The sequence below is a fragment of the Apostichopus japonicus genome, chromosome 3 (assembly GCF_037975245.1).
Source record: "Apostichopus japonicus isolate 1M-3 chromosome 3, ASM3797524v1, whole genome shotgun sequence".
NCBI lineage: Eukaryota > Metazoa > Echinodermata > Holothuroidea > Aspidochirotida > Stichopodidae > Apostichopus > Apostichopus japonicus.
The window spans coordinates 17,175,209-17,201,249 of NC_092563.1; the positions used below are offsets into that span (position 1 = coordinate 17,175,209).

A 26,041-nucleotide genomic window follows, 5' to 3' on the forward strand; every position below is an offset into this window, starting at 1 on the left:
TCAAGTTTTCAAACGATGATTCGTATGCCATCGATGGTATTACTAATAGCGCCTTACTGTCACTTCTTTCGTAATAATAAATGTTTTTGAGACGTTTATTTTCAACATGGCCTTTTCAACTCTACTTTTCACATTTTCATCATTGCTAGTACTTACCCGTGGACGAAGTAAGTATTACTTTCTGATTCGTATTGGTATCAATTCTAACACAATGGTAGGAGCAAATGGCTGTGTTCGCAAGATATGAAAATGTAGCCAATTTACCTTTCCGTATTATCCGGCGGCCCGTTGTGTACAGGGTTCAATGTGTGATTTCTGTGGTAATCGACTCTCTCCTGCAGTTATAGCGATTGCTCTACTTCGAGGTGCCCAGTTTCTGTAAAAAATGAAACAGTTATATATCCAGCAACGCTAAATACATAAACTTTCATTAAGTTTTGTTGTCGGACTATGGTTTTGAAAGTACATCAAATTATTGTCATTTGTCAATGGAGAATATCCTAAACCTCACAAAATTTTCATGTAGTCCTCTTACTCGCAACATTGTTACTCAATTGGGCAAAACAAATGCGATTGATTTGGAGCAAACGGTTGTCGATTACATACTTTTTAACATTTACAACCATGTTAAAATTTTGCCGATTGGTTAAGTAGTATTATTGTACTCGATTGCTTTGTGTTACGACTCAAATGACATATCTTCATCTCATAGTTTATTGATATGCACAGTTGTCAATGAAGATCATGTGACCATGGGTCTTAGTTTTTGATTCCTTGCCGAAGGAATCTATGCGATGGTGATGGCGTGTGCGTGTGTTTGTGTGTATGTGAAGCCTTGGCTTGTAAAACACAATATCTGACGAACCCAAAGTTGCTTGAACTTGAAACTTTAGTATGCAGCTGGTACTTGGTAAGTAGATGATCCCTATTGTTTTTCATGGAGGTCAATGGTCATTTGAGGTCAATAGAGGTCAAGGCTAAAATCCTTGTAAACACGATATCTCAAGAAGTTGCTTGAACATTAAACTTAATATGTCGGTAGCCCTTGGTAAGCAGATGATCTCTATTGTTGTTCATGGAGGTCAAAGGTCGTTTGAGGTCAACAGATAACAAAGTCTGAGAAATTTGCAAATGCGATAACTTCAGAAGGTGCTTGAACTTCACACTTGGTATATACATATCCCTTGCTAAATACATGTCTACAGTTTCCCTAGAGGTCAAAGGTCAATGACAGGTTAAGGTCAGAATAAGTCTGATTCTGCAGAGGTGAAGTTTGTTTGACCGTCAATCCTCTTTGCATAGGTATGAATTAATAAATTCTGCAAGACTTGCCATCTCTGCTCAGCAATTCAGATCGTGTATCTTGTATCTAAAGTTTCTTCTCATATTGGCAAGGAATCACTAAACGTCATTTGACTTTCCGGTTTCGTTTCGTGTTTGTTTAACATCATTTGCTTTAACAAATATTTGCACACATATGTACTTATTCATGGGAAATCGTATAGGCCAACATAAAGTACCAATAGATATAATGAGTACGCATATTATTTTACAATACGTATTGTTATGAATTCTTATGCTTCGGTTAAAGGCATTGAAGACTCGCCCCAAACCGTGTGCCGCGCTCTGAAAAAGTTAACTTTCCGTTGCTTGCAAATGACGGTTTTCTTCTTGTCGCTACAAAATGCAGTTAGTAATAACACGTGATACCCTGTTATCTTTTATCTAGACCTGAGATGTCCACGCTGCTATGTACACTGTGTTGTGGGTATTGACCGTAGCTGTGTGTATTGACTGTACACTAGTGTCTAATTACCGACGGTAGCAAGCTGCGTGTGTATTTTCTGGGATCGATGGTGGTGTCTAACACTTCTGTTACACCTCATTCGAAACTAGGTCACATTACCGGCATTAGACGTTTCTTAGTGCGCGAGTCTTCACACCCTTTAAATCAACTTCTCAAGAAATTGAGTGGTGCTCTATAGGTGTGTGCTTAAGATCGCACTCCTCAAGATAGTCAGGTGTTCTATTTATACATTTGGTGGTTGATTTCAATTGCCCTCCTGAATGGTATAGTGTACATTGTACATATGGTATAAGATGTTCTAACGTTTTCTCTGAATCGAGTTATAGGCCTTTCGAGACGGTATAAATCACAAATGTAAGACCAATTAAAAAAATGGGGAAAGCGGACGGAAGCAACTTATTTCTGCTTTTATTTTTGGTGTCATTTTTTTTTAATGTTTCCTTATTATTTTACGACGTCATGTTAAGGTGTGACATGAAAAATAAATTTTACAAAACAGCTCAAATCTAATAATTTAATTCTATTAAGGAGTTTTCCCAGCTACATATAGTGTTATGTAGTAAAGATGAAGTAGTATACCGCCACCTCCCTGTAATTAACTTTATATACCGTATTGGACGATCACGGACATATTTGAAGAGTAGAATATAGTACGTAGAGCATTATAACACACGTCTCTTGTTTGCTCTCAGCCTCTTTCTTCATTCTATATACATGCCCTTACCTAACACCGAAGTATATAACACATAGCTACACAACATAGAACTCGATCAAGTCTTTAAAATGTCATTAGTGTGTCTCATATCCTTAAATTTTGAATGGTTGTCTTTATTATAGATATATTTTTTCCTAGACTGAGAGAGATTTTTTTTTTAAATCCTGAATCTAGAATATTGAAGTTTTTAATATTCCCTAGTACCGTTCTTTGTTTTAATAATTTTAAAACTAACCCAAGCTACTGTAGTGTTACCTCCCGACTCAGACACTTTAACATGTGTAAGGAGAGTATAAGACATTACAAATATGACACAAAAATAAAACCTTGTGTTCTTTTTGAACGCCATTCCTTCGGTGCGAGCTTAGAATCTTGAGGTTGTGCACACTATAATGACTTATGAAATCAGAAGAAATGATATGATCATTTCGCTAAAACTAAGTGAAATAGCGACAACTGTCTAGGCGTTCACTTTATCTTAGACTTGCTTTCATCTAGGTAGTGGAACTCTCATAGGGACAGCTGCTCCCTGCCCCCCGCCCCACCCCGACAGGCTACGGCCCTGTACTTGGCATCAGTCAGCGTACTCACAAATAAACTGTTTTGTCAACATATGTACATAACGACTAAACAAGGACTGGAGGTATAATGAGAAACATGGTATTAACAACATGACTAGCAGCTTAGCACCCAGGCTTAGCACCATGCATTTATCTGTCTCAAAACTATGAAATATATAATTATCTCAAAATCACTCAAAACTATCATGAGTGGCATTGCTAACAAAACTGAATCCAAAATATAATATATATGTAGTGGTATATTGCTTGTCCGTGATACATCATACCTTAAAATATGAAAAACAATATACTGGAATAGGGATTAGCGAATGCTGCTGGCTTCCATTGTCTGTTGGCTTAGCATATAGCTTCAGCGTTATGTGGGCGCGGTTCCTCATTTGATTGACGTCATAAAAAAATCTGTAACTATCATTTCAACCTAGTTGAAAAGTTCTATTTTTTCATCGGAGGGGGGGGGGGGGTTGAGCAGATGAGAATAAAACATTTATAACTACTCATCTCATAGCATAATGGGTGAGCTCCGTATGAGCCTGATATGCCTAGCGCCTACACGAGTCAGTCACTATACCTTGGGGGTGGGGGCATATGATATTGTGTCTTCACACTGCAGAAATTGGGGGGGGGGCGTGGGAGTGGGGGGGAATTTATAACTACTCATCTCATAGCATAATGGGTTAGCTCCGTATGAGCCTGATAGGCCAGCGCCTACACGAGTCAGTCACTAAACCTTGGGATGGGGGGGGGGGGGCATATGATATTGTGTCTCCACACTGCAGAAATTGGAGGGCGTGGGAGTGGGGGCGTGTCGTGTTATATAGAATATATTAGAAGTTATAAAACAGTGGATTACCAGTAAGTCCTGCACTGAGGAGCCGACGGAATTATCAATTTATTCTTAAGGAGCATTCCACATGTTTCAAATGTGAATATCCTGAAAACAAAAATAGCTGTAGAAACATGACTAGCACTCAAATTCTTCCTTAAGTCATCGCGCAGGGCCTGCAAATTAGTAACACTCTTATCGGTCTTGTCAGCTTGATAAACACATTGTCATATCAAATATTTGAAAGTATATAACGATAGACCTATATAATTATCTCCCATTATTAGGAAAGGTGGGTGTGGTAACAAAAGTAACGCGACTCGTTTCAAATGGTGTGAAACTATACGCATCGGTGCTTCTTGGTTTGACCATGGAGCTGCTACTCTATACCATGTCCTAACAAGCTCCCTGGTATGGCAAGTGTTCATAACTGAAAGCTTTCTTAAACTTACAAGGTTTTAAGTTCACTACCGTACAGAAGGAGTATGTGTAGAGATATATACCAGTCACCGCCTGAGTCGAAATATGTGTGTTTGTGTCTTTATTGAAACGGAACAAACTTCTCTATTACTTTGGTAGCATAAAGGCGTATCTGTGAAAAAGGTCAGTATATAGTCATATCAAACAGTGAAAGAAAGCGTGTTGCCTTGTCATCAGACTTATAATACGAGTAGGCTACATTAGCATGAATACTAGTACAAGGCTCATAACCGTGAGTACGAGTAAGAATACTACATTTTACACTAATTGTTATACTAGATTCCAAACTTTCCAGAGTACCCAAATACGAGGCCAAAACCCTGAGGACGAGAACAGGTTACTATGTTAGAATACAGGAACAAGCAGGGACGTAGCCAGGGGGGAGCAGGGGAGCGACCGCTACCCCCCCCCCTTTCAGTGTCGATTTTTTTTTTTTTAAACTGTCGTTTTTTTAGCATGGTATTTTGTCAGTGCTCTTTTGATCTTGAATACTCGTCAGCTCCGTTAACTCGATTGTAATCGTAGTAACATCCACGCCTACTGATTCAACTACTTACTTAGTTTGGCAGATGCAATTAGCTAAATTTAGCTTATAGCCAATTACAAGCCTACAGTTGGCCACTGCGTAATAAAATACATATTGCCTACCTAACCGCACTCTATGGAATGTCACGAACTGTATGCACAACAACGTCGACAACGTTCGTTCAATGAGTCGTCCTAAGTTGTTGCACGAACAGCATGTTATGAAGCTAAGCTAGCAATCGTACGTGATACGCACTTCCTATAAATAATTATTACACTGCTGATACACTGCGATAACGATATTTGTTTTTAGGCCACTGCATATCTGGCTGTATTACAAAATATGAAAGTTTATATTGTCCATCAGTTAAGTTCGTCAAATGTATTAAAGTCCAGACATTGGACAATAAACAAGAATCATCCTACTGGAAAACTTGTAAAAGAGCACTATGTTTGTCTTTCTGATATATTATGTAAAAGAACATGTAAAAGAATTTAAACAGGAAACAAAATCTGCTGATACTGATATCATATGATCAGGGCGTAGCCAGTATGTAGCACGGTAGTTTCATTCAACACTATACCCGCCGAAAAAGACTATAGGATCCGATCTTGTCAGTTTTTTAACATGTAGTTAAGAACCCGTTTACGCAGATAGTATTTCAGTTGAGAAAACACTTGAGAAATTTGCATCAGATGGCAATCGTCGGATAGCTCTCGCCTTCTCTTATTAGGCTAACTTAAACATTTACTAGCTATACAGTTGTATCAAAGACATTTCTGGCCTATCTTTGTATCTACAAGTATCAGAAGTTGAAAAGTAAGACTACTAAGAGGGGGGGGGGGGGGGTCGTTGATGGAGTGATGTGTATACGCAAATAAGATAATACAATAAGATTTATAAAGGGTACTAAATATCAGTCTAATCGAATTTCTGCAAAGTGCCCTTTGACGTCGGTGCCCCCCCCCCCCCAGGTTAAAAGTGCTTCCGCCGCCCTTGTGTACCTTGCTAATTTTAATACATTATGTATTATTGAATTACGTACTATTTTAACTCGTTTGTTTTTTGGGTTTAAAAGTGATATTGAATGAGGTGTCTCAAGTTAGCAAGAGGCCAGGGAACCAGAATGAACATTCGGGAAGGGCCGTTTCCGGCCATCTGGGGGGGGGTTTGTAAAACCAAAAATTTTCTTGTACGCTCCGCGCCAACTGATGGTGGCGCTCCGTTCAGATAGTCGTGCCTACAACTTTGAAAATCCATATCAATCGCAAAAAGTGCTCCCCCCCTTTCAAATTCCTGGCTACGTCGCTGGGCACAAGTGCGAACACACAATATTGTACAAGTCTGCTTTTAACCACTGTCGGTTCTTTAAGCTGTACCAGTAATCTTTGGTGCATATATCTGTTGTGACGGGCTACAGCTAAGTACAATCATGCACATTGCTAAAAAGGTTAATTAATTAATTAATTTTAATTACTGAACGGCAATTCACCTCATATCAGGTGGTTCCATTTAGTTGTTTGCTACAACAAGACACCTAAGGACGAAACCGGCCGTGAAGTGGAACTTTTCTGATGTGTTGATTTTTATTAATATAATATAAATATATATATATATATATATATATATACATATATATATATATTCAGATGGTGAACATCGTTATGTTCTTTTACTCCGAAACGGTTGTGTTATTTCATTTAAATTACGTATTGGAATTTATATTTCAATGATGTTGGACATAATTATATTCATACGCCACTTGTGAGTACTCTTTGAATTAATTTGACATTATTCTCGCCCAATTTACGGCGACAGTTGTCGGGTTTTCTGGTTCCTTTGCTGATGACCTTTTGCCTGTTCTACTTCAACAAAATCGTTGGTTGGCAGAATATTTTGAAATCAATACTCTTGGAGATCATATTACTCATCTTGTTTCAAAGCCGTTGAGAAATGATGAAACAGTTTTTCAAGCCATATTCAATGTGTCCCCATCACTTCGTGACTTCATGAAAAAACATGGTGATAACAGCTATGTTCTTTTGTTGATACATCTGTCCTTCGATTGGCCAGCTTCTCTTCCATGCATAGATTGCATGCTCCTGATTCGCGTTGGTGTGTGTCGGATTGCTTCAATATATATATATATATATATATATATATATATATATATATATATATATATATATATATATATATATATATATATATATATATATATATATATATATATATATATATATATATATATATATATATATATTATATATATATATATATATATATATATATATATATATATATATATATATATATATATATTTTAATTCACAAAGAGTTACCACTTTTTATAGGCAAGTCAAGTCAGCATTTCTTATTTATCAAACATCTGCCATCAATACATATGGCCAACTTGAAAACCCTATTTTACAGCATCGAGTTTCTTCAGAGAGTTATATAAAGTAGCCTATATAACAATGAAGTCAACGATGACGAAGAAACAAACGACATGGAAACAAACACCGAAGAATGAACAGACCAAACAACCGAAGAATCAACAGACCAAACAACAGAGACCCCTGTTACAAAACCACCACAAGCAGAGAAAATCAACAAAGGACCAAGCAAAACACACCTCAGGACCCCTGCTACAGCCGGAGAAAGTTCAAACATACCTACTACTAGTGAAAAACACAGCAGCCATGCAGCTAAAGGTACAAAAATCAACAATGAAGAGACATATCTCTAACGCTGAGGAACAATTTAAAACTGTCAGGAATAAGAAAAAAAGAATTACGATTTAAGAAATACGTATCCCAAAAATGCCACTCCTGTTACGAAATCAAAATGACCAGCCTACCTTTATATTTAATGTTCTCCATTGCTTCACTTCCTATTTTTAAAAATTACTTTGTAATTTGTAGGTCCTTCACTTGCCAGAAAATTAAAAAAACAAATGCAAGGCAGAACATTTTATCCATTGTAATAATTCGAACAGTCACTCTATATTTATTTATCCAGTAACTGAAGAATAAATCTAAAAAATAGTCAATTCAAGTCTACCCCCCCCCCCCAAAAAAAAAGCAGCAGGATATATGATAACTTTAAACCTGATATTGTTAGGCAAGTTATACCTTTTATTATTGAACCTGTAATATTTCCTTCAATACTGGCATATTTTCAGAAAAAACTAAAGATTGCCAAAGTTGTACCAATATTTAAGAATGGAGACACTGGTGGCTATGATGATTACCGCCCTATATCTCTGCTATCATGTTTTTCTAAAATTATTGAACTCCTTATGTTTAATCGTATTTATAGCTTTCTTAGCAGATACAATAGTTTGTGTAAAGAACAGTATGGTTTTTGCCCTGACGAACTTGCTTTGTCAGATGCTATTGACAAATGGTATACTGAAATTGACTGTAATAAAACATGTATTGGCGTCTTCCTTGATCTTTCAAAAGCTTTTGACACTATATGGACCACAGCATTTCATTGAACAAATTATCCTTCTATGGTATCAGAGGAACCACGCTTAACTGGTTAAACAGCTATCTTTCTAATAGATATCGATATACCTCATCTAAGAACTTGAATCTGAACTTGCTAAAATCACTTGTAGGGTACCACAAGGATATATTTTTGGCCCCTTATTATTCATTATATATGTCAATGACATTTGCCAAGTCTCTAAAATTGCAAACATTACATTATTTGCTGACGGTACTCATATTTTTTTCCATTCTGATAATTTTAGACACATTACAAAGTACTGTTTCTAATGAATTAAGTAAATTCTATGATTGGTTCACTGCTAATAAACTATCTATTAACTTTGAGAAAACTAATTATATTGCTTTCAACACTGAAATTTCATTGGGATAGAGACATAATAATGAACGGTTAAATCATTGATCATGTAACTACTAAGTTTTTAGGTGTTGATATTGACTGTAATTTATCATGGCGCAACCACATATCATTGTTCTGTAACAAAGTCGCAAGAAACATTGGAATACTCTCTAAATTGAAGCATTTCTACCCACATAATATACTTGAAACGCTTTATCAAACTCCGATCTTACTACACTTTACATATTATACCATTATTTGGTCTGGGACATGAATCGTAATCACCTTTGTAAACTCCAAAAAGGAGCTATTCGTTACATTTCCCATTCTGCACCACGGGAACACACTGGTCTGCTATTCAAGAAACTAAACTTGCTTAAACTCGATGATATCATGCAAATGAACCTTGCGGCTTTTGCTTACAAATCATGGAATGGGTTACTGCCGGAAAATTTCACAGTTTTATTAATAGTAACAACACTTTTTATCACTATTAAATGAGACATACTTATAATGCATGCACGTCGTAGTTTTTACCGCACCACTATAGGAACCAATAGCTTTCGTAACCGTATAATTAAAACATGGAATTCCCTTTCAGATAATAAAAAGACCAAAAGTCGTTGAGTTTATTTAAGAAGTATTTAAGAAAAGACATCATCACAACATACTAATACTATATTTCTGCTATATTCTGCTATATTTCTGCTATATTCTGCTATTCTGCTATATTTATATATATGAAGTAATTACATGTGTAGCTAAATTCTTTATGAACTAGGACAATTTCATCCTGTCTAGTTATTACTTCTTAAAGTATCTGTATCATTCTGCTCATTCAACTTGTATTATATTTTTTCTTCTTTTACCAGGGAGTCTTCTACTCTGTAAAGCCAATTCAGGCTTTATAGAAGACTTCCTTTCACATTGTAATTTTTTTTATTGCTTATTTTATTGTCGTGATAATACAAATGAATAAACAAACTGACGTTCGAAAACCTCTTTTTGCAATTGCCAGTATATATATCTGAACGCTCTGCAGACACCGAGTTTCATGCAGAAGGATAAAGCGACTTGAGAACATCTCAGAACAAGTGTACAGTAGACAAACAGTAGACAAACAGTAGACAAACACTTCAAGTCACTCGATCGCATTCACGCATATATACTCTGGACCAGAGTTCATAGGTTACGTAATCTGTACTCGGCTAATGCATATGGTCGTCTGTAAATCAATAACTTCAGCGACAAACTTAACATTATTAGAAGTTAACTAAAAAAAGAGAATTCATTGTTAGCATCAATTTATTGAAAAGAAGGAGGATCCGAGGAGTATTTCGAATACTATTAATACATTCTTCAGGATCAACGGAAACCATCTTACTTTTTCTATTTTCACACATTGTGCATGGACTGGTTGTAGCAAGTTGTGTGTCGCAACTGATAATTTCAACGATTTCTTGGGTATGTTGGTCCCTGAGCTCGAACAATATCCTCCATGATACCGGTTACAATGTTTGTCACGGAGCTTAATTCTTTGTCTGAGCATCTATCCAGTCTCAACCATATACCAGCAACTGCAGGATTATGAATAATCATTAATGAAATAATTATTCATAATGATTGCCTTAATGAAGGCATCCGTGTGGTAGTATTCTTAGGCACGTCATTTCCTGTTTTGGGCCAGTTGCGCTTATCTTTCCTATTGTTATTTCATACACTTTTCAAACTTGTACAGAAAATGAATATAAAGAAAATTGAAAGAAAACTTTATCGAAGCCTCACAGGGAAATGAAGAATGATATCACCTTTTGTTTCCCCTTTCCTTTTACAGGCTGGATTAACAATCAACACCAACGATCACCAAGGACGTGTAATGCTGAGACGAATATGAACTGAGTGACGCAGGATTAATGTTTTAACTGGTAGAATTGACGACGAAATTAATTGAGCGTTCGAAAGGATTTATGATAGTCTTCACTTTGATCAAGTTGTTAAACGATACCACAATACAATGGTTAAGGATAACCAATCAGTAGCTGGTTGTAAATCCGCATATGCCTTGCTGGTATATGCCGCCATTGCGGTGGTTTATGTCTCATTGCAATTTCAGCCATCTACACCTGTCATCAGACCTCCAAACTTTGCCAACTTGCAACCACGGCCAATGCGTGATTCTTTAGATCACGGGCAAAGGCTCGCCGAAACAAAGAATCAATCTCTTCTTCCAATAAACGCGACCTCTGCATCTTCGCTGCTAACTTCAGCAATAAGGCAATACACTGGTACCGCCGCAGCAAAGAGAACGGGAAACATCAAAATCAAAACCCCGGACGAAACTGAGATAGTTGCACAACCTACCAGAGAGTCTCTTAATGATACTGGTAAGTCGAGGAAGTTTAAAGTGTTAGAAGAGCAAATTAAAAGTCATCACCCGAACCCGAAGGTCTAACCAGGCTTTTGAAAAGTAGCACATGGGTTTGAATATTTTCCCTGTCGAGCTTTACATGTGAATTATTTTACTCTGTGCATTTTTATGTCTAATTGCCTTTCGTAAAGGACTATTTTGGATAGATTTGTTTCAGTCCTGATGTCATCACTCTAAGTGAAAAAGAAGAGGAATTTGAATGTTAGGACTATTTCTATATAGCTATTCTATACAGTGTCTAATCAATTACATTTTGAAATATGCTAAATCCCTTGGATGTTCCTTGAATGGTTAATTGACGATGACGTCGGCTGCTCAGTGCACGTGTAACGGTTATAATGTCAATTTATATTTTGAATTAAATCTTATAACTCACTCGAAGCAAGTTCTTTTAACTTCATATTAACAACAGAGCAACCTGGGATAGATAACACTTTTTGTCATCCACAAATTTGTTATGCAATATAAGCATACAACATGTAAGCATGTAAGCATGTAAGCATAAGTATGTAAGCATGCAATAAGGCATACAACTCTTATATTTTCCCCTGAGTTATTTGTTGCATACAAGGAACTGGTATCATGGTCTGTGAATTAGGCTGTATATATAGTTCAGTCACTTTATTTGGATGGACCTTAAAGGTGGCATAAAAGTACAACATAGACTGACAGTGGTGTTTTGTAACACTTTGCAACATATCAAGGATTATATGTACCTATATGTACCGATACAGTCATCCTTTTCAATATATATATATATATATATATATATATATATATATATATATATATATATATATATATATATATATATATATATATATATATAAATATATATATATATATTTATATATATATATATATATACATATACATATATATGTATATATATATACCTATATATATATATATATATATATATATATATATATATATATATATATATGATTAAATCAATTAAAATTAATATGAAAAAGCGTCCGGACCACAATTATATAGAAAAGAATGGATACCTTAATTATTCGTTTGGTATGAAAATTGATATGATAATGTTGTTGTTATAGGACAATTGCAATCTTAATGATATTGAGTAGTGTTGAACAGGGTTAGTAAACTTGCGAGCGAGCGAGCGTGGGGGGGGGGGGGTTAGGGGTAGTGGAAGATGTGACTTTGAATTTGAAGGAGAAAACTAAAAGTTATAAATAACTAAAACCGTCAAAACTTACCGCAACAATATATCTTGTCTGAGTATTTGAATGTTCAACAACCATTAATATGGAATATTTTAATTTAATTTTCCAACCAAGGGAGACTTTGTAATAATATATGGGTACTTTATAACCACAAAAATTTAAAAGTTGGGTAGCTCTTATTGCCAAAACTGGGAAATTCTAAAAATGTATTCAATAGGGACGCTTTTCATAGTTTTCACAGAACTGCATGGGCTCCCCGATTGCACCGCCTTAAACCAAACGCGAAAACCTCCTTTGAGATCATTAAAGTTTAACAATCTCGAACTGAGGTATTATATTATCCCCATATGAAAAACAACAAGTCAATTTCATGTTTGAGTCATTTAACATTCGAAATTTAGTGACTGTCCTGTCATTTTGCATAACTGTAACCAAATATGTCAATATAATCCTATGTTGTTGATACATCAATGAAAAACAATTCATCAAACTACAAAACTTTTTTTTTCACGTTTTGATTGCCAACATAGAGCAAATTTTGGGGTTAAAATTGATTAAAATGTTTCGTGGGATTTTTTTTCCACTTCATTTTGCCAGCCAGTTTACTGAGCTAGCCCTCAGTCCCCCTTTCCAACTACAATTCACAACCATGATCACTAAGTGGTTACAGTCTCAGTCGATTTGAGGGGACTGAGATTGGAGTTCATCAAGTTGTTTGGTTTCGTATACCGAGGACTTATCTTGAAAGACTGGTGGCTGGGATAATTCGGGGGGGGGGGGGGGTTAGGCGCTGCAGCCCGGGACGGGCTCGATTAGGGAGACCGGGGAAAAAATGGGGAAAAATAATTGTCTTTGCTCATTCATGATTTACAAAGGATAGAGAAAGAGGATAAAACTGGTAACCGGTGATTTGGCTGTCAAAATTTTGTGATTGTACAAATTTGACTCGTTGATGACTTTTTTTTTAAACAGAAATGTCTTCTTTGTGCGATAAAATGAGGTTTATGCCGGAAGGTGGACTGCCAGTGGTAGCTTTGGCTAGTATTCCAGGCTCTGGAAACACGTGGTTGAGGTATCTAATTGAACGAGTAACAGGGATATACACCGGAAGTATTTATAATGACAGAAGTCTATATCTTGGAGGTAAGTTGAAATCAGCTTCTGGGGGAGGGTGGGTGGACGGGAGCTTGAGGGGACTCTATAGCAGACAGAATATTTCAAAGAAATCCTACTGTACAGTACATATAATGTAACATGATTATGTGGTACAGCCTTATCAGTTGGCTTTCTGCAACATCGTTTCAAAAATTGCAATCTGTAGCACCATCTCCTGCAGTGGCATCTATAGGCATCCTTCATTTTACCAAACTTTCTCAAATGGGGGAGGGGACACCTCTCCCCTTAAAAGTTCTATTTTGTTATTTGGGGAGATGAGCAGATGAAAATAAAACATTAATTACTACTCATTTCATAGCATATTGTGTGAGTTCCTTTTATGAGATGACACGAGTCATTATGAGCCTATATATAAGGCTAGCACCTACACGAGTCAGTCACGAAACCTTGAGGGGAGGGAGGGGGGGGGGAGGGCATTTGATATTGTTTCCCTGCCCACCCTTCAAAAAGTGGTGGGACGTGTCCACCTGTCCCCAATGATTGGCGCCCCTGTTTAGGGGTTATATACCAAGAACCTTTAGTTGGTTGTTAGCAATTATAGCTCAGTAACTGAAGGAAGGATTACTTGAAGAATTAAAACGTCTTTGAGGTTCATAATCATTAGTTTAAATTGTTTTATAACGATTACCGCAAGCTTGTTTTATCTTTGTGTTGTGACCCCCTCTGGCGTAACAATCTCTACTATATTTCCCATTTACTTCTCAATATTTACGAAGGCTTCAAAGGGGAAATGAAGGCTCCTTATACAGGTGAAACTGTCGTTGTAAAAATGCATGGAATTCGGCAGCCGTGGAATATTGAGAAGGTGATATTTCTTGCGAGAGATCTTTACGGAGCTATCATGGCGGACTTCAATCGAAGTAAAGGAAAAGGACACACCAAAGTTGTCAACGAATCTGTTTACCATACAAAAGGTTACTCAACTTAACTTTGAAGGAATATTGTCGTCTTTGAATTCCCGTTTCGATGGGAGGGGGTCATACTGACTATATATATATAAACCTACTCCCGAATAATTTAGCTTGGGGTATTTAAAATTATATACAGCAGCCAATCCCCCACCCCACCCAAACCCCAAGCCCTTTATTTCGAACTAACAAAGTACTATTGGTAGACCCTAAGCACACTTTTAATTGGAGAGAAGGTCTCTTTATTCACACAAATGTATATACTAAGCTGCTTCCTATACTCAATATCATGTGAAGTCTTAAAAACATTGTTGTGATATTTATTTATTTCTATTTCTAAGTTTCTGACCTCTTTCATGCCCAACTTCATCCGAATTCATAAAATTGTTTTTAGCCGCGTCTGCAACAACTCCATTAGGCCTAGTACTCAGAATGCGACACAAAGCCCAATTGGTGGGGGGGGGGGGGGGGAGACTCTAGCTAGTTTAACACGTTCACAGTGTGGCTTGTAAGCAGTTTCAAGGGCAACTGGGGTTGAAGGTTGTTAACGTGAAATTAACACAAAGAAAGAGTGTACAGGTTGAGTTATTAGAATTATTAAAACAAAGAGAGAGAGAGAGAGGTGGAGAGAAAAACGTAAAGCTTATAGGCTTATACTGAGGACTTGACGTCATCATCAATTTAGCCTTAAAGGAGCATTCCAGTGAGATTTAATATATTTCGAACGGGGATTTCTTGAAAACCAGAATAAGTGTAGACGCATAATTAACACCCAAAATTGTTGATCTATCAAAGTGGCTGGAAGACAAGTTTAATTTTTCAGAAACTCAGTCTGGCCCCGCAAAGAATCAGTAACCACAATGTTAGGTCTTTTGTTATCTCAAGTAAGATGTTAATATGCACTAAAAATAGTAGTAGCCGCATTGCGTACAAAAAAAAGGACTCAAATGATATCACATTATGTAGCTTTTAGTTTTTTATTTTACACTTCACACAGTATTTTGCTTATTTTGCAATTTAAATAAGCCTTCGCAAAGTGAAATGTAACTTCATTCGTGTGATATATATACGTACATGAAATAGTTTATAAAACTCATGATTCTGTATATACTTTCCGCTTCACAGCTTGGCCAAACACCGTGAAAGGTTTGTCACGCCGTTGGAAATCCCTCGTCAAACAGATTACAGATAAATTCACCAATGAAAATCTTTTAGTAGTTCGTTACCAAGATTTGAAGACTGATCTTCCAAACCAACTTAGAAGAATCGTTGAATTTCTTGGACTTCCGTTAGATGAAAAGAGATTAAATTGCACAATACAGAGAACAGAGGGGAACTTCCATCGGCCAAAGCACGCTCTATCATTCGATCCTTTCCAAAAACCTTTGAGAGTTGTGGTAGAGAACGCGATGAAAGAGACCCAGATCAAATTTAAGCAACATAATTTACCACTATTTCGAATGAATTAAGATTTAAGATCCGTAACTTTATGAACTGTATATAGTGCTATATATATAGCCTGCCTTCAATGAGGCCCCTATATAAACTATTAAATCAATCTATTGAACAAAATTGCTACTGGATTATCGTTAGAAATGATTTTGTAAACACACACACACAAACACTCACACGACGAATAGTGCTCGTGTCAGTGGGGTGGGATTTGTATTTGGACTTAATTGCACTTCAGCATTGTCTCGGACTCGGAGTACCCTTGACTCAATTTTGTTAAGACCCTAGAATGTACAGCCTAGTGTACCTTTCTCTTTCACAAAGCTATCTCCCCGTATCTATTTGATATACTGCCAAGAGAACGCCCGAGGCAACTGCAACGCTTTCGATGGAAACTATAGGTTTGTATCGGACAGATCCTCGGGCATGTAAAATACAGTGGGCAAGCACCTTCGTGGTAGCCTGAAACGGACTCTGTACAGTTTGCATGTACAGTTTGCACAGGAGTATTGCAAACGACTTTCCTTGACACGAACTAAAGTCATATTCAGAGCGAGTCAACCAACATTTTGAGTTCTCTGCAAGACAGACATGATTTAAACAAAGTACGGTTATGCATTTCTTTATGAAAACTCTATTGGTTTAAAACTAAGATAAGTTTTCTCGCTACTACTATTATTTACATGATATATATATATATATATATATATATATATATATATATATATATATATATATATATATATATATATATATATATATATATATATATATATATATATATATATATATATATATATTGTTCGATACAGGTGACAAACGCCTACAGTGGAATTACGGAAATCCTTACCGGTTTCGAACCTCTGGACATACAATCAGAGTCCATAGCCTAGTGGTTAGGGTGTCCGCGTACAGAGCGGAAGGCCCGTGGTTCGAATCCCGGTGGAGGCTGAAAGTTTTTTCACTGTTCTTGATTTTCCAACTCATTACGATTTTCATTTATATATATATATATATATATATATATATATATATATATATATATATATTTACAAACACTTAGCTAAATTTCCCAACTGTAAGCGGCTATGTGACAACAACTCATTCAAAATTATCGACTCAGCTCCCACTAAACTCCAGCTTAGGATCAAAGAAAGCCTACATATCAATTGGGATAAACCTAATCTCAACAAACAGCTTGACTGTCCAATGTTATCTTTGTTGAGTTAATCTACTTGTCCGTGTGTGTTACTGCTAGTGTACATTTGTTTGCTATTGTTTGCTACTTTCGAAACATGTCGTTCTTTTTGCATTAATTTTGGTAAATAGATGTATAAGTTAAAGTCTGTGGTGTTTTCAATTTTTTTAATATATATATATATATATATTAATATATATATATATATATATATATATATATATATATATATATATATATATATATATATATATATTTATATATATTGAATTGAGCAGAAATTTTAGAAATTCGGATTATTTTAATCCGCGTCGGATTATTTTAATCCGATTCCATCGTAATTGCAAAGGAATTGTTTTGGTCCCCCTGGGACGGCAAATCGTTTCTAATGTTTAAACCGAATGGTGCCGTGGTCTTTAGGTTTAGTTTGCGTGGTATTGTCATTGACCAGAACGATTCTTGGACAGATAAATCTAGGAAAGGAAAAGAAACTTTCTGGGGAGGGGGAGGGGCACTTACACCCCCCCTGGAAAATCAAAAATTAAAAAAACAGTTAGGCATTTAACATTTCAATGATTTCCCCCAACCAACAGTTCTCTAGTTATGTTCATTGCATACGGACCCATAATGCATTACTGAAATTATTGAAAGTCAAAATCCTAAGACATGAGATCTCAAAATAACCGATGTGTAAATGCAACTTGAATGGGAAGTGTCTTTTCCGACGATATAGGAGTATTTTTTGGCAAAAAAATCGTCGTACGCTCCGCGCCAACTGGTGGTGGCGCTCCGCTTAGATAGTATCAACAAGTGTGTTACACCTATATGTCCTACCGATCCCCCTTGCTTGGAACTCCTGCAGGTGGTCTCTTTTGGACCAGGAGCCCCCTAGACTCATAGTTACGCCACTGGTGGAGCATTGCACAATAAACAGATCATAGTTATTTATTTCAGTCTCATTTCAATTATTCGAATTTTTAAAGCAAACAGCAGATATCACATCATATCAGTGAGCATGAAAATGGCGTTCCGGGATGAACAGCCTCCAAACTGTACATGTGTGTAGTGTTCATTTTCGGAATATTTTTTCATTTCCTTCAACGAAGTTTTATGGTAGCCGTTATAAGAGGTTTTAATATTTGTACACCAATAATTTAACTGTGTCTGAATTTTTGAAAATTCCCTGACCACCATTTTTCATCATACTTCCCCCTACTCGTGTAATTTTGACCCGTCTGTTAGGGGCTGAAGGAGGTTTTGCTATATTGGTTGTCCATAGATGAAATTGTGTGCAACATTATGGGAATGTTTTGAAGTGAATTTATTCACGAGAATTGTGAATTTTCAAATTCTGAACAAATGATGGGCTTAAAACCTTGAAAAGTGGGGCTTACGGGTATTGTGGGCAGCGAAGTAGAATCACCTACTAAAAGTAATGATCCACAGGAGATGCGAAAAGGTCGAACATGATGTGTGACTGGTGACAATCTTTAAAAAGGTTATGAATGGGGAAAAAACTATTGGGAAATTCCTGGTTCTCAGGCACAAGTGTACATCTGGACAAAAGGGTTCACACATGAGTGAACTTCTTTAGAGTGCGTTTGTTGACTTGTCCACAGTGAATAGTGAATTTTATTCAGCAAGCGATACAAAAAGAACCGATTCGGTGTAAATATTGTTACGACGAAAGAGACCTACTTATGTCAACGAATACTGCACAATGCTATAACAGAACAGAAGCTCTTTAGTGCAAAGTGGATTTTTGCGTCTGAGTGCACAATAGAGTGCAGCTATAATATTTGAAGTATTGTAGGCTAAGGTATATTGTTTATCTTTGTAATGGGGCAAATAACACGAGGCTTGCGATATACTATCATGAGGTAAGAGCCTACTCGTTTAGTTTCGTTAAGCCTACATTATTATATACTTAAGAATGGCATAACAAAATGTTTTGGTTGAAATTTGTTACATTTTGTTACTACTTAAATTTGTTACATTTTGAGGAAACTAAATTTAATCTCCAAAGTCTGATGTTGCATATATGGCTAGGCTAGACCTACTATATATGAGGCAAATCGAATCGAGTGTTGCAACTGCTGATCATAATCTATTCCTTAATCTATCTATAATCTAATATATATATATATATATATATATATATATATATATATATATATATATATATATATATAGGAATAACGGAAAGACTGTTAAACAACTATGCTGCAATTAGAGAAAGGCTGGATCTCGAGTGAGATACAATAATTGAATTAGGTAAGTGATTGGAAGTAAAACAGCCAATGTTTGGGTTTTGCAGAGCTTTCGAGCAAAACTAGCTCTTCTTCAGTGCATGATCACCGAAAGTGACAAGGAGTAGCATATATATATATATATATATATATATACCCATTGGCGACGCTACTGATTTAGCTGTGTACTTTTGTCAGTGGAGTTGCTTGCGGAAAGGGCTATTTATATAGTCTACATTTACATATAACCTGGTATAACTTGACTAATTGAAGCTTTGTTTATCTTCGTCACGCATGTAACAGTTCTTCCAGTGGTTCTAAAGGTAGGCTGTTTTTGCCTATAGTGTCTTTCAATGCAGCAGACATAACAGCGTTATTATACTTTGTGTGCGTGTGTGTGAATGTAAATATTGTGCGTAATGTTGAGAAGTGTGTGTGTATATGCGGGTGGGGAGTGGAAGGGTGAATAATTCAACCTATAAACTAAAAATCAATGTTATTTTTGATGCGGTAAAGCTTTAATTTCTGTATTGTTATTTCCTTTCAGGACTAACCGTTGCAGTGGATGGCCCTTCATTTGACTTGGATTTAGATATTTAACAATTGTCTAACATGAAGACGTTATACCTTTACATGTTGCCCTAATCATGCACTAACGACGTCTATTTTGTTACCGTAGGACGCTATCGGGTTTTTGTTTATTGCAATCAGTATAGGATATGACAATTTGATATTCAGCACCAGTCAAAGCCAATTGTTGAGTTAACCTCAACTCGGGTTCTGTACAAGTCATGTTCTTATTCAGATTATCAGAATGACATGAGAAAACAATTGTAAAATTGTACGAAAACAATGAAAACCATGTGACATTAGTAATCTTATTTAGTTTGAAAGACTAAACATTGTCTTCTCGTGAAAAGAAGGAATAATGAACGTTCTAAGTACCAAAACCAAACGTCTACTCTTCGTTACCATAGTAATTTCTTTCATTTTTACTTTTTATGACATGTTCGAGACTAATCACTCAAAGACTAACCACATTGATATACAAAATCAATCTGTACATCATAAATTTATCCTGAAATACTCACACGATGATAACAAAAGAAATTTCGTTCAATCATATCATCATAATTCAATTAATAAATCAATATTTGGGAATGACAGTCTAACCGGGTTAACTCCAAATCGTGCCGTTGGAATGCCGGTAGTAGCTAAAGAAAGTAATCTGTCTTGGTCTATGTTAACAAACGACGTCAGAAACAATACGAATACCACAGAGGGCGTATACGTACTAGGAAGGGGTAAGTGATCTGTTTCGAAGCCTCGTGGTGAATCTTGTAGCAATTAATTCATTTCATTGTGAGTCGCCACGTTTTCTTTAGAGCTCCAAAAAAAGTGCTGTTGTTTCAAAATGTTTAATATTTAGCTTATATGTCATTTCATATTTTGAATTAAACTGTACGAATTATAAATCTTTCATATTAAAGGAGATACAGACTCTACCATCATGTTATCGGTTGATATGATACATCAGAGATAACTGCTCATTAACAACTTCCCCAAGCAACTAAGAAAAATCTTAGGCTATTCCATTTCGGAGATATCACGGATTGACTGTTCCTTCACAGACAAAGGCTCGAAGATTTTGATCAAGTCGAAATATGACATCTCGAGCCACGTCTGCTTCCAGTTCTTATGTTTGCTTTCATTAATTACACTGTTTATTTTTTGTAATGGAGATGGATATTGCAAATGTTGTATCTAAAATATCGAAGCTGTTAACACGACCTAAATGAAGGCATATTTCAACACGCACTAGGCTATGACATCACAGCTCCCAGACACAACTTTTAAACTAGGATTATCTCCCAAATAGAGCTAGAATTTGCTTAAGCTGTTCTTGGGGAGTTGTTCTGCACAAAGTTGTTTCTTCACATAAGCTATAAAGATAGTTGGGTTAGTTGGTCCCCTTTAGAACTTAAATAATTAAACGCTACGTTTCGCTTAAAGCTTCCCTTTTCGTTTATTTACTACAATTTGGTGAGACCATGTAATATTCATGAAGATAAAGTAGGCCTAAACCGAAGAAATATATAACATCGCTTAGCTTTGGCTACTCAATAAAATTAAGTAAGGATGAAATAACACATAAACTCTCAGTGTTAACAAAACAAAATAAAACACTAAATTATATTTCTGGACCACAAATGCTCTGCTCCTTGGATTAAATAATCAGATGTTCATTATATTTCTCGGTTATTCGCCAGGCAATCCACCTATGTGTGAATGTTATGTAGCTTCTTCACAGTAAAAAATCAATTTCAAACTACAGCTAACTGTTCCTTTCTTACATACTCATCTGTCCAGCCATATCTTGTATGCCTTTCAACTCCAACAAAGTCTTTTCAAGGAATATTCCTTACGCAGACAAAGTGGGACATCTTCCTCTAGGCTTTTACTAATTTAATAATATCAGTGACAAATGCCAGCAATTGCAAATTCGTCGGTAGAGATGTGATTCATTTTCTTTTTGAAATACATAGAGGCGCTATCAATGTGCAATGAAATAAAGATGATGCCAAAGTTTAGTCTACCCGTGATTGCCCTGGCGAGTTCACCAGGTTCTGGAAATACGTGGTTGCGGTACCTCATCGAGAGGGCGACAGGAATATACTCCGGGAGTATATATGACGATAAGGAGCTCATGAAAGGAGGTAAGTATTAATCAGGGGAATTTTGTACATTCAGCCGGGACAAATGATACCACTGCTATATACGGTTGTACACCCTTCCCCTACCCCACCCACCCGTCTCGCCTCTCATACATCATTTATTAACACTAATTGCAAGTTTCAAGGCCGGCGACCTACGCAGAGCCACGGGAAAATAATCAAGAGGAGGGTCTGGCTTTGGGTACGTCTAGTGGTAGACATATATAAATTAACGAAACTGAACTGTGTGCCAGGTGACCTTTGTGAATAATGCTAATGAGATGTGCCATAAAGTAAGTAACTTAATAACTTAAAGCATCTTACTTGTTTTGTTATCAATGAAACTAATATTTCTTAGTGTTTGTTGGTGGTGGTGTTAGGTTGAGGGAGGGGGGGGGGGTCAATTGGTATTTAACAAGAGCTCTGGGCCACACCTCATTTTAATTTATTGAAGTCCTTTATCTATCATACAATTTATGTTTATAATTGTAGGATTTGTCGGAGAGAAACTAAGACCTTATATGGGGAGGACAATTGTAGTCAAGATGCACGAAATCAAAAGACCATTGAAAATTAACAGAACAATTCTTCTGGTGCGAGATCCATATGACGCCATCTTGTCCGACTTCAATCGACGCACCGGAAGTGACACAGAAGACGTACATACAAGAGTCGTTCAAGAATCACTTTATAAAACAAGAGGTAAATTCGGGAAACTGAAAAAAAAACATGTCTGAAATTTGTCTAACAATTATATGTTGTATTTTAGCATTTGCTGTAATGATATTTTGTATTTCGATCTATTTCATGTTTTGTACATTAACTTACATAATATAACATTACACTTTTTCTTTTACATTAAAGCATGGCCAAAATGCGTGAAAGATTCAGCAAGCGGTATGAAATATCTCCTCGATAAAGTTGTGACCCTTTTTGCGCCCGATGGCAGACTTTTGGTGGTCTATTATCATGATCTCAAGAATGACCTACAGGAGCAACTCAGAAGAATTATTAAATTTGTGGGCCTCTCTGTGGACGAACAGAGATTGAAATGTACATTAAAGATGTCAGAGGGTCTCTTTCGTCGTCCCCGTTATGCTTTATCTTTTAACCCATACAATAAACAGTTAGTTACGTACGTTGAAGATGTCAAGATGTATATCGGGAATGTTATGGAACAGTACCATTTACCATCGCCTCGGTTTGAAGAGAGTCGTTACAATGATGGATCTAGACGAAACGAGACGTGACCACGAAAATAATATGCCTCACTGTAAACGATAAATGCTTCAATTCTAGGTCTTTTGGATAAGATTATTTGTAGTATCTATTCCGCGACCACCCCTCTCCCACCCTTCCCCACCTCCAATTTAACATACGATCGTCATGGTCACACGATCACAGTCTCGATGTAAGGGAACTGTGGATTGAGAGTGGATTAGTTAATTCGTTTGGTTTTCATGCCCAGCCTCTATCTTGGGTGACTATTCTTCAATAAGTACGATATATACTTCACATTATCTCACATAAGCCCAGCAATATATGCTGGGTTATGAGGATAATGGAACCATGGAAGGGGGGGGGGGGTGGAGAGGGTAACGTGTACTCTAAGAATGATGGGCAAATATATTACACTTCACAGTGGTTACGTTTGTATACATCCAAGTTTGTGTGAATTCCCCCCCCCCCCCCCCACAAAAACAAGTACAATTACGACAGTTTAACCAATTCCAAGTTGCCAAAAAGTGATATTTTCGTCACAACTGATATATATATATATATATATATATATATATATATATATATATATATATATATATATATATATATATATATATGCAATGTACGTACAATTTGTCAAGTATAACTGTTGTAGAATGTCATGCTCTGTTGTTCATTGAATTTAGTTGATACATAATAATTTATGAACAATGGATTAACACTAACGTTTAGGCTTGCAGCTAGGAACCGACGTCATAGCCAATTTTGCCCTAAAGTAGTATTCCAGAGTCTTAGTTTACTTGAAAGGTGAGTATACTGAAACTGACCAGAAAAGCTGAAACAAACGTTACTAGCACTTTGTTCTTGGATTAAAACATATGAAGATCAAAGTACTGCCTAAATTGGTATTTAAACTAGCTTTACTAATGATAGTTACCATTCCTTCCGACAGAAAAAAAAACAATCTAGTGTCTAAATTTCAATGCATGCAAGTAGATAACATAAAATCACTGACAATTTCCAGAAAGCAACATGTTCGAGGATGCCCTAACTAAGGACTTTGAAACAACAGAGTACGGTTTCTCTGTAGGCCTATGTATCTAATCCGTCATGATACATGACAAAGAATATTCAGTCTTAAATGGTCTTCATTTTATTCGTTAACGTTGTTTATATATTTCAATATACCTACATCAGTCTTTCTAATCGGTGTGACTGCTGTACATACATCAATATCTCAACAATCTCTTGTTGTGTCATCTCTCTGCCGCCCTCTATATCTATGCAAATTCTATATACTAATGACAGTCCTGATAGTCGTAGACCTGATCCTAGGACGACGCCACCTTCACCCACGTGACTAAGTGACTTGTATAAGGTTAAGAAATAGATAGGAATCTGATGGAATCAAGAATATTAATGATGCCGATATTATATATTTATTGAATTAAAATGAACGTATATAGGAGTCAAAATGGCGAATGTGCATGTGCAGGTGTAGCTACAAAAACTCAGAAATAGGGATCTGATGGAGTAACCGGTATAAAAGATGACGGTTTTATGTAAGTTTACAGCTGTACAGCAACATGGAGTTGTGAAGTTGAGTTAGAAACTTAAAATGTATAAACATTTGAATTGTGTTCAGTTTTCAATAAAGTTAAATTTCTAACAAAAGACAAATAACATTTTACCTATATAACATTCATAAAAAGTAGTATCATAAACTTATAGAGATTTAGTAATAATGAAATAAGATTTTTTAAATTGCACTTAAGTTACTTGATGACGTAACAAATTAATATAACAGCCGTGCTATCCCTATCCCACAGTTAGTTTGATATTGACCTACTAAAATGATTTTGTTTTTACTTAAACATGTATAATACCAACACTACACAAAGTGCTTGTAATATTGTTTTACGAAGAAATTATATTTACCAGAATGATCGATTTTTATTAACGTTTTGTTTATAATGTAACTATAATTGCCTAAATATCATTATCTTTCAATTCGAAATTAAGCACATCGGTAGAGCTTCCTCTGAATATGCAGCGAAACTTGCACCGTCCATCTCTGGCGCCAGGGAATTGCTTGCATCTATAGCCGATGGCTCAAACCACCGATACACGTTTTGCATTCTGGTCGTTGACTTATTTGGAAAGCACCAACACATTCACCTACGGTAAAGCATTAATGTGTCCATTGCCACCTTTAAACTAATGACCCTTACGGAACCCCATCGCCTCTACAGCCATCAACTCATTCATGTTTGCAAACAATTTAGGTTTCATACCTTTCAATATTTTGGCTCGAACGTCATTTATCTGCAGAAATGTATCGCACATATCCAAAATAATGTTAGTACCGGAGAGGTCTTCAAGAGATATCCTGTAACGACTTTTGTCAAACTTCTCTTTCAAGTTGTTGAAAAAGATACGCCATTGAGTATCCTGCCGAAGTCCTCTCCGTTTTGTAGATTTGGTCAATTCGAGTCGTTGGTCACGATTGGTGGTTACTGATCCATTACGGGCCTTATCTATTCTTTTACTCAAATCAGAAAACTTACCTCTGATTTTTTTCGGATATCTCCTTTAATTTGAATATTAACTTTCTCAACGTCAATTTTGATTGCCCTGATTATATTTTGATATCTCTTGTTATTCCTTATGGGGTTTTGCACCACGGACACTCCGGAAGCTGTTGAAAAAATGCAG

At 36.2% G+C, this 26,041-nt stretch overlaps 2 protein-coding genes across 3 annotated transcripts; both read left to right on the plus strand.

Annotated features, from left to right (window-relative positions):
• LOC139965244 (sialate:O-sulfotransferase 2-like) lies at nucleotides 1-16,976 on the plus strand. Its single transcript, XM_071967418.1, has 5 exons — nucleotides 1-167; nucleotides 10,622-11,171; nucleotides 13,381-13,551; nucleotides 14,301-14,498; nucleotides 15,618-16,976. The coding sequence occupies exons 2-5, from the start codon at nucleotides 10,802-10,804 to the stop codon at nucleotides 15,959-15,961; spliced, it is 1,083 nt and encodes a 360-aa protein (XP_071823519.1). The 5' UTR covers nucleotides 1-167; nucleotides 10,622-10,801; the 3' UTR covers nucleotides 15,962-16,976.
• On the plus strand, nucleotides 16,463-24,779 carry LOC139965243 (WSCD family member GA21586-like). 2 transcript variants are annotated; one of them, XM_071967417.1, is made up of 5 exons: nucleotides 16,463-16,549; nucleotides 19,939-20,695; nucleotides 21,938-22,108; nucleotides 22,598-22,807; nucleotides 22,970-24,779. In XM_071967417.1, exons 2-5 carry the CDS (start codon nucleotides 20,320-20,322, stop codon nucleotides 23,353-23,355), a joined length of 1,143 nt encoding a protein of 380 aa, XP_071823518.1. In that variant the 5' UTR covers nucleotides 16,463-16,549; nucleotides 19,939-20,319; the 3' UTR covers nucleotides 23,356-24,779. The 2 variants fall into 2 exon arrangements, with proteins under 2 accessions (XP_071823518.1, XP_071823517.1); XM_071967416.1 differs by lacking the exon at nucleotides 16,463-16,549 and adding an exon at nucleotides 17,440-19,022.
• Nucleotides 24,780-26,041: the final 1,262 nt, after the last annotated feature.

Bases quoted from the DNA above. Each gene is read 5' to 3' on its own strand.
- LOC139965244 (XM_071967418.1), top strand. From the start codon at position 10,802: ATGGTTAAGGATAACCAATCAGTAGCTGGTTGTAAATCCGCATATGCC. The intron at 11,172-13,380 runs GTAAGTCGAGGA...TTTTTTAAACAG, and splicing joins AGAGTCTCTTAATGATACTG to AAATGTCTTCTTTGTGCGAT. The intron at 13,552-14,300 runs GTAAGTTGAAAT...ATATTTACGAAG, and splicing joins CAGAAGTCTATATCTTGGAG to GCTTCAAAGGGGAAATGAAG.
- LOC139965243 (XM_071967417.1), top strand. From the start codon at position 20,320: ATGAACGTTCTAAGTACCAAAACCAAACGTCTACTCTTCGTTACCATA. The intron at 20,696-21,937 runs GTAAGTGATCTG...TGAAATACATAG, and splicing joins CGTATACGTACTAGGAAGGG to AGGCGCTATCAATGTGCAAT. The intron at 22,808-22,969 runs GTAAATTCGGGA...TTTACATTAAAG, and splicing joins ATCACTTTATAAAACAAGAG to CATGGCCAAAATGCGTGAAA.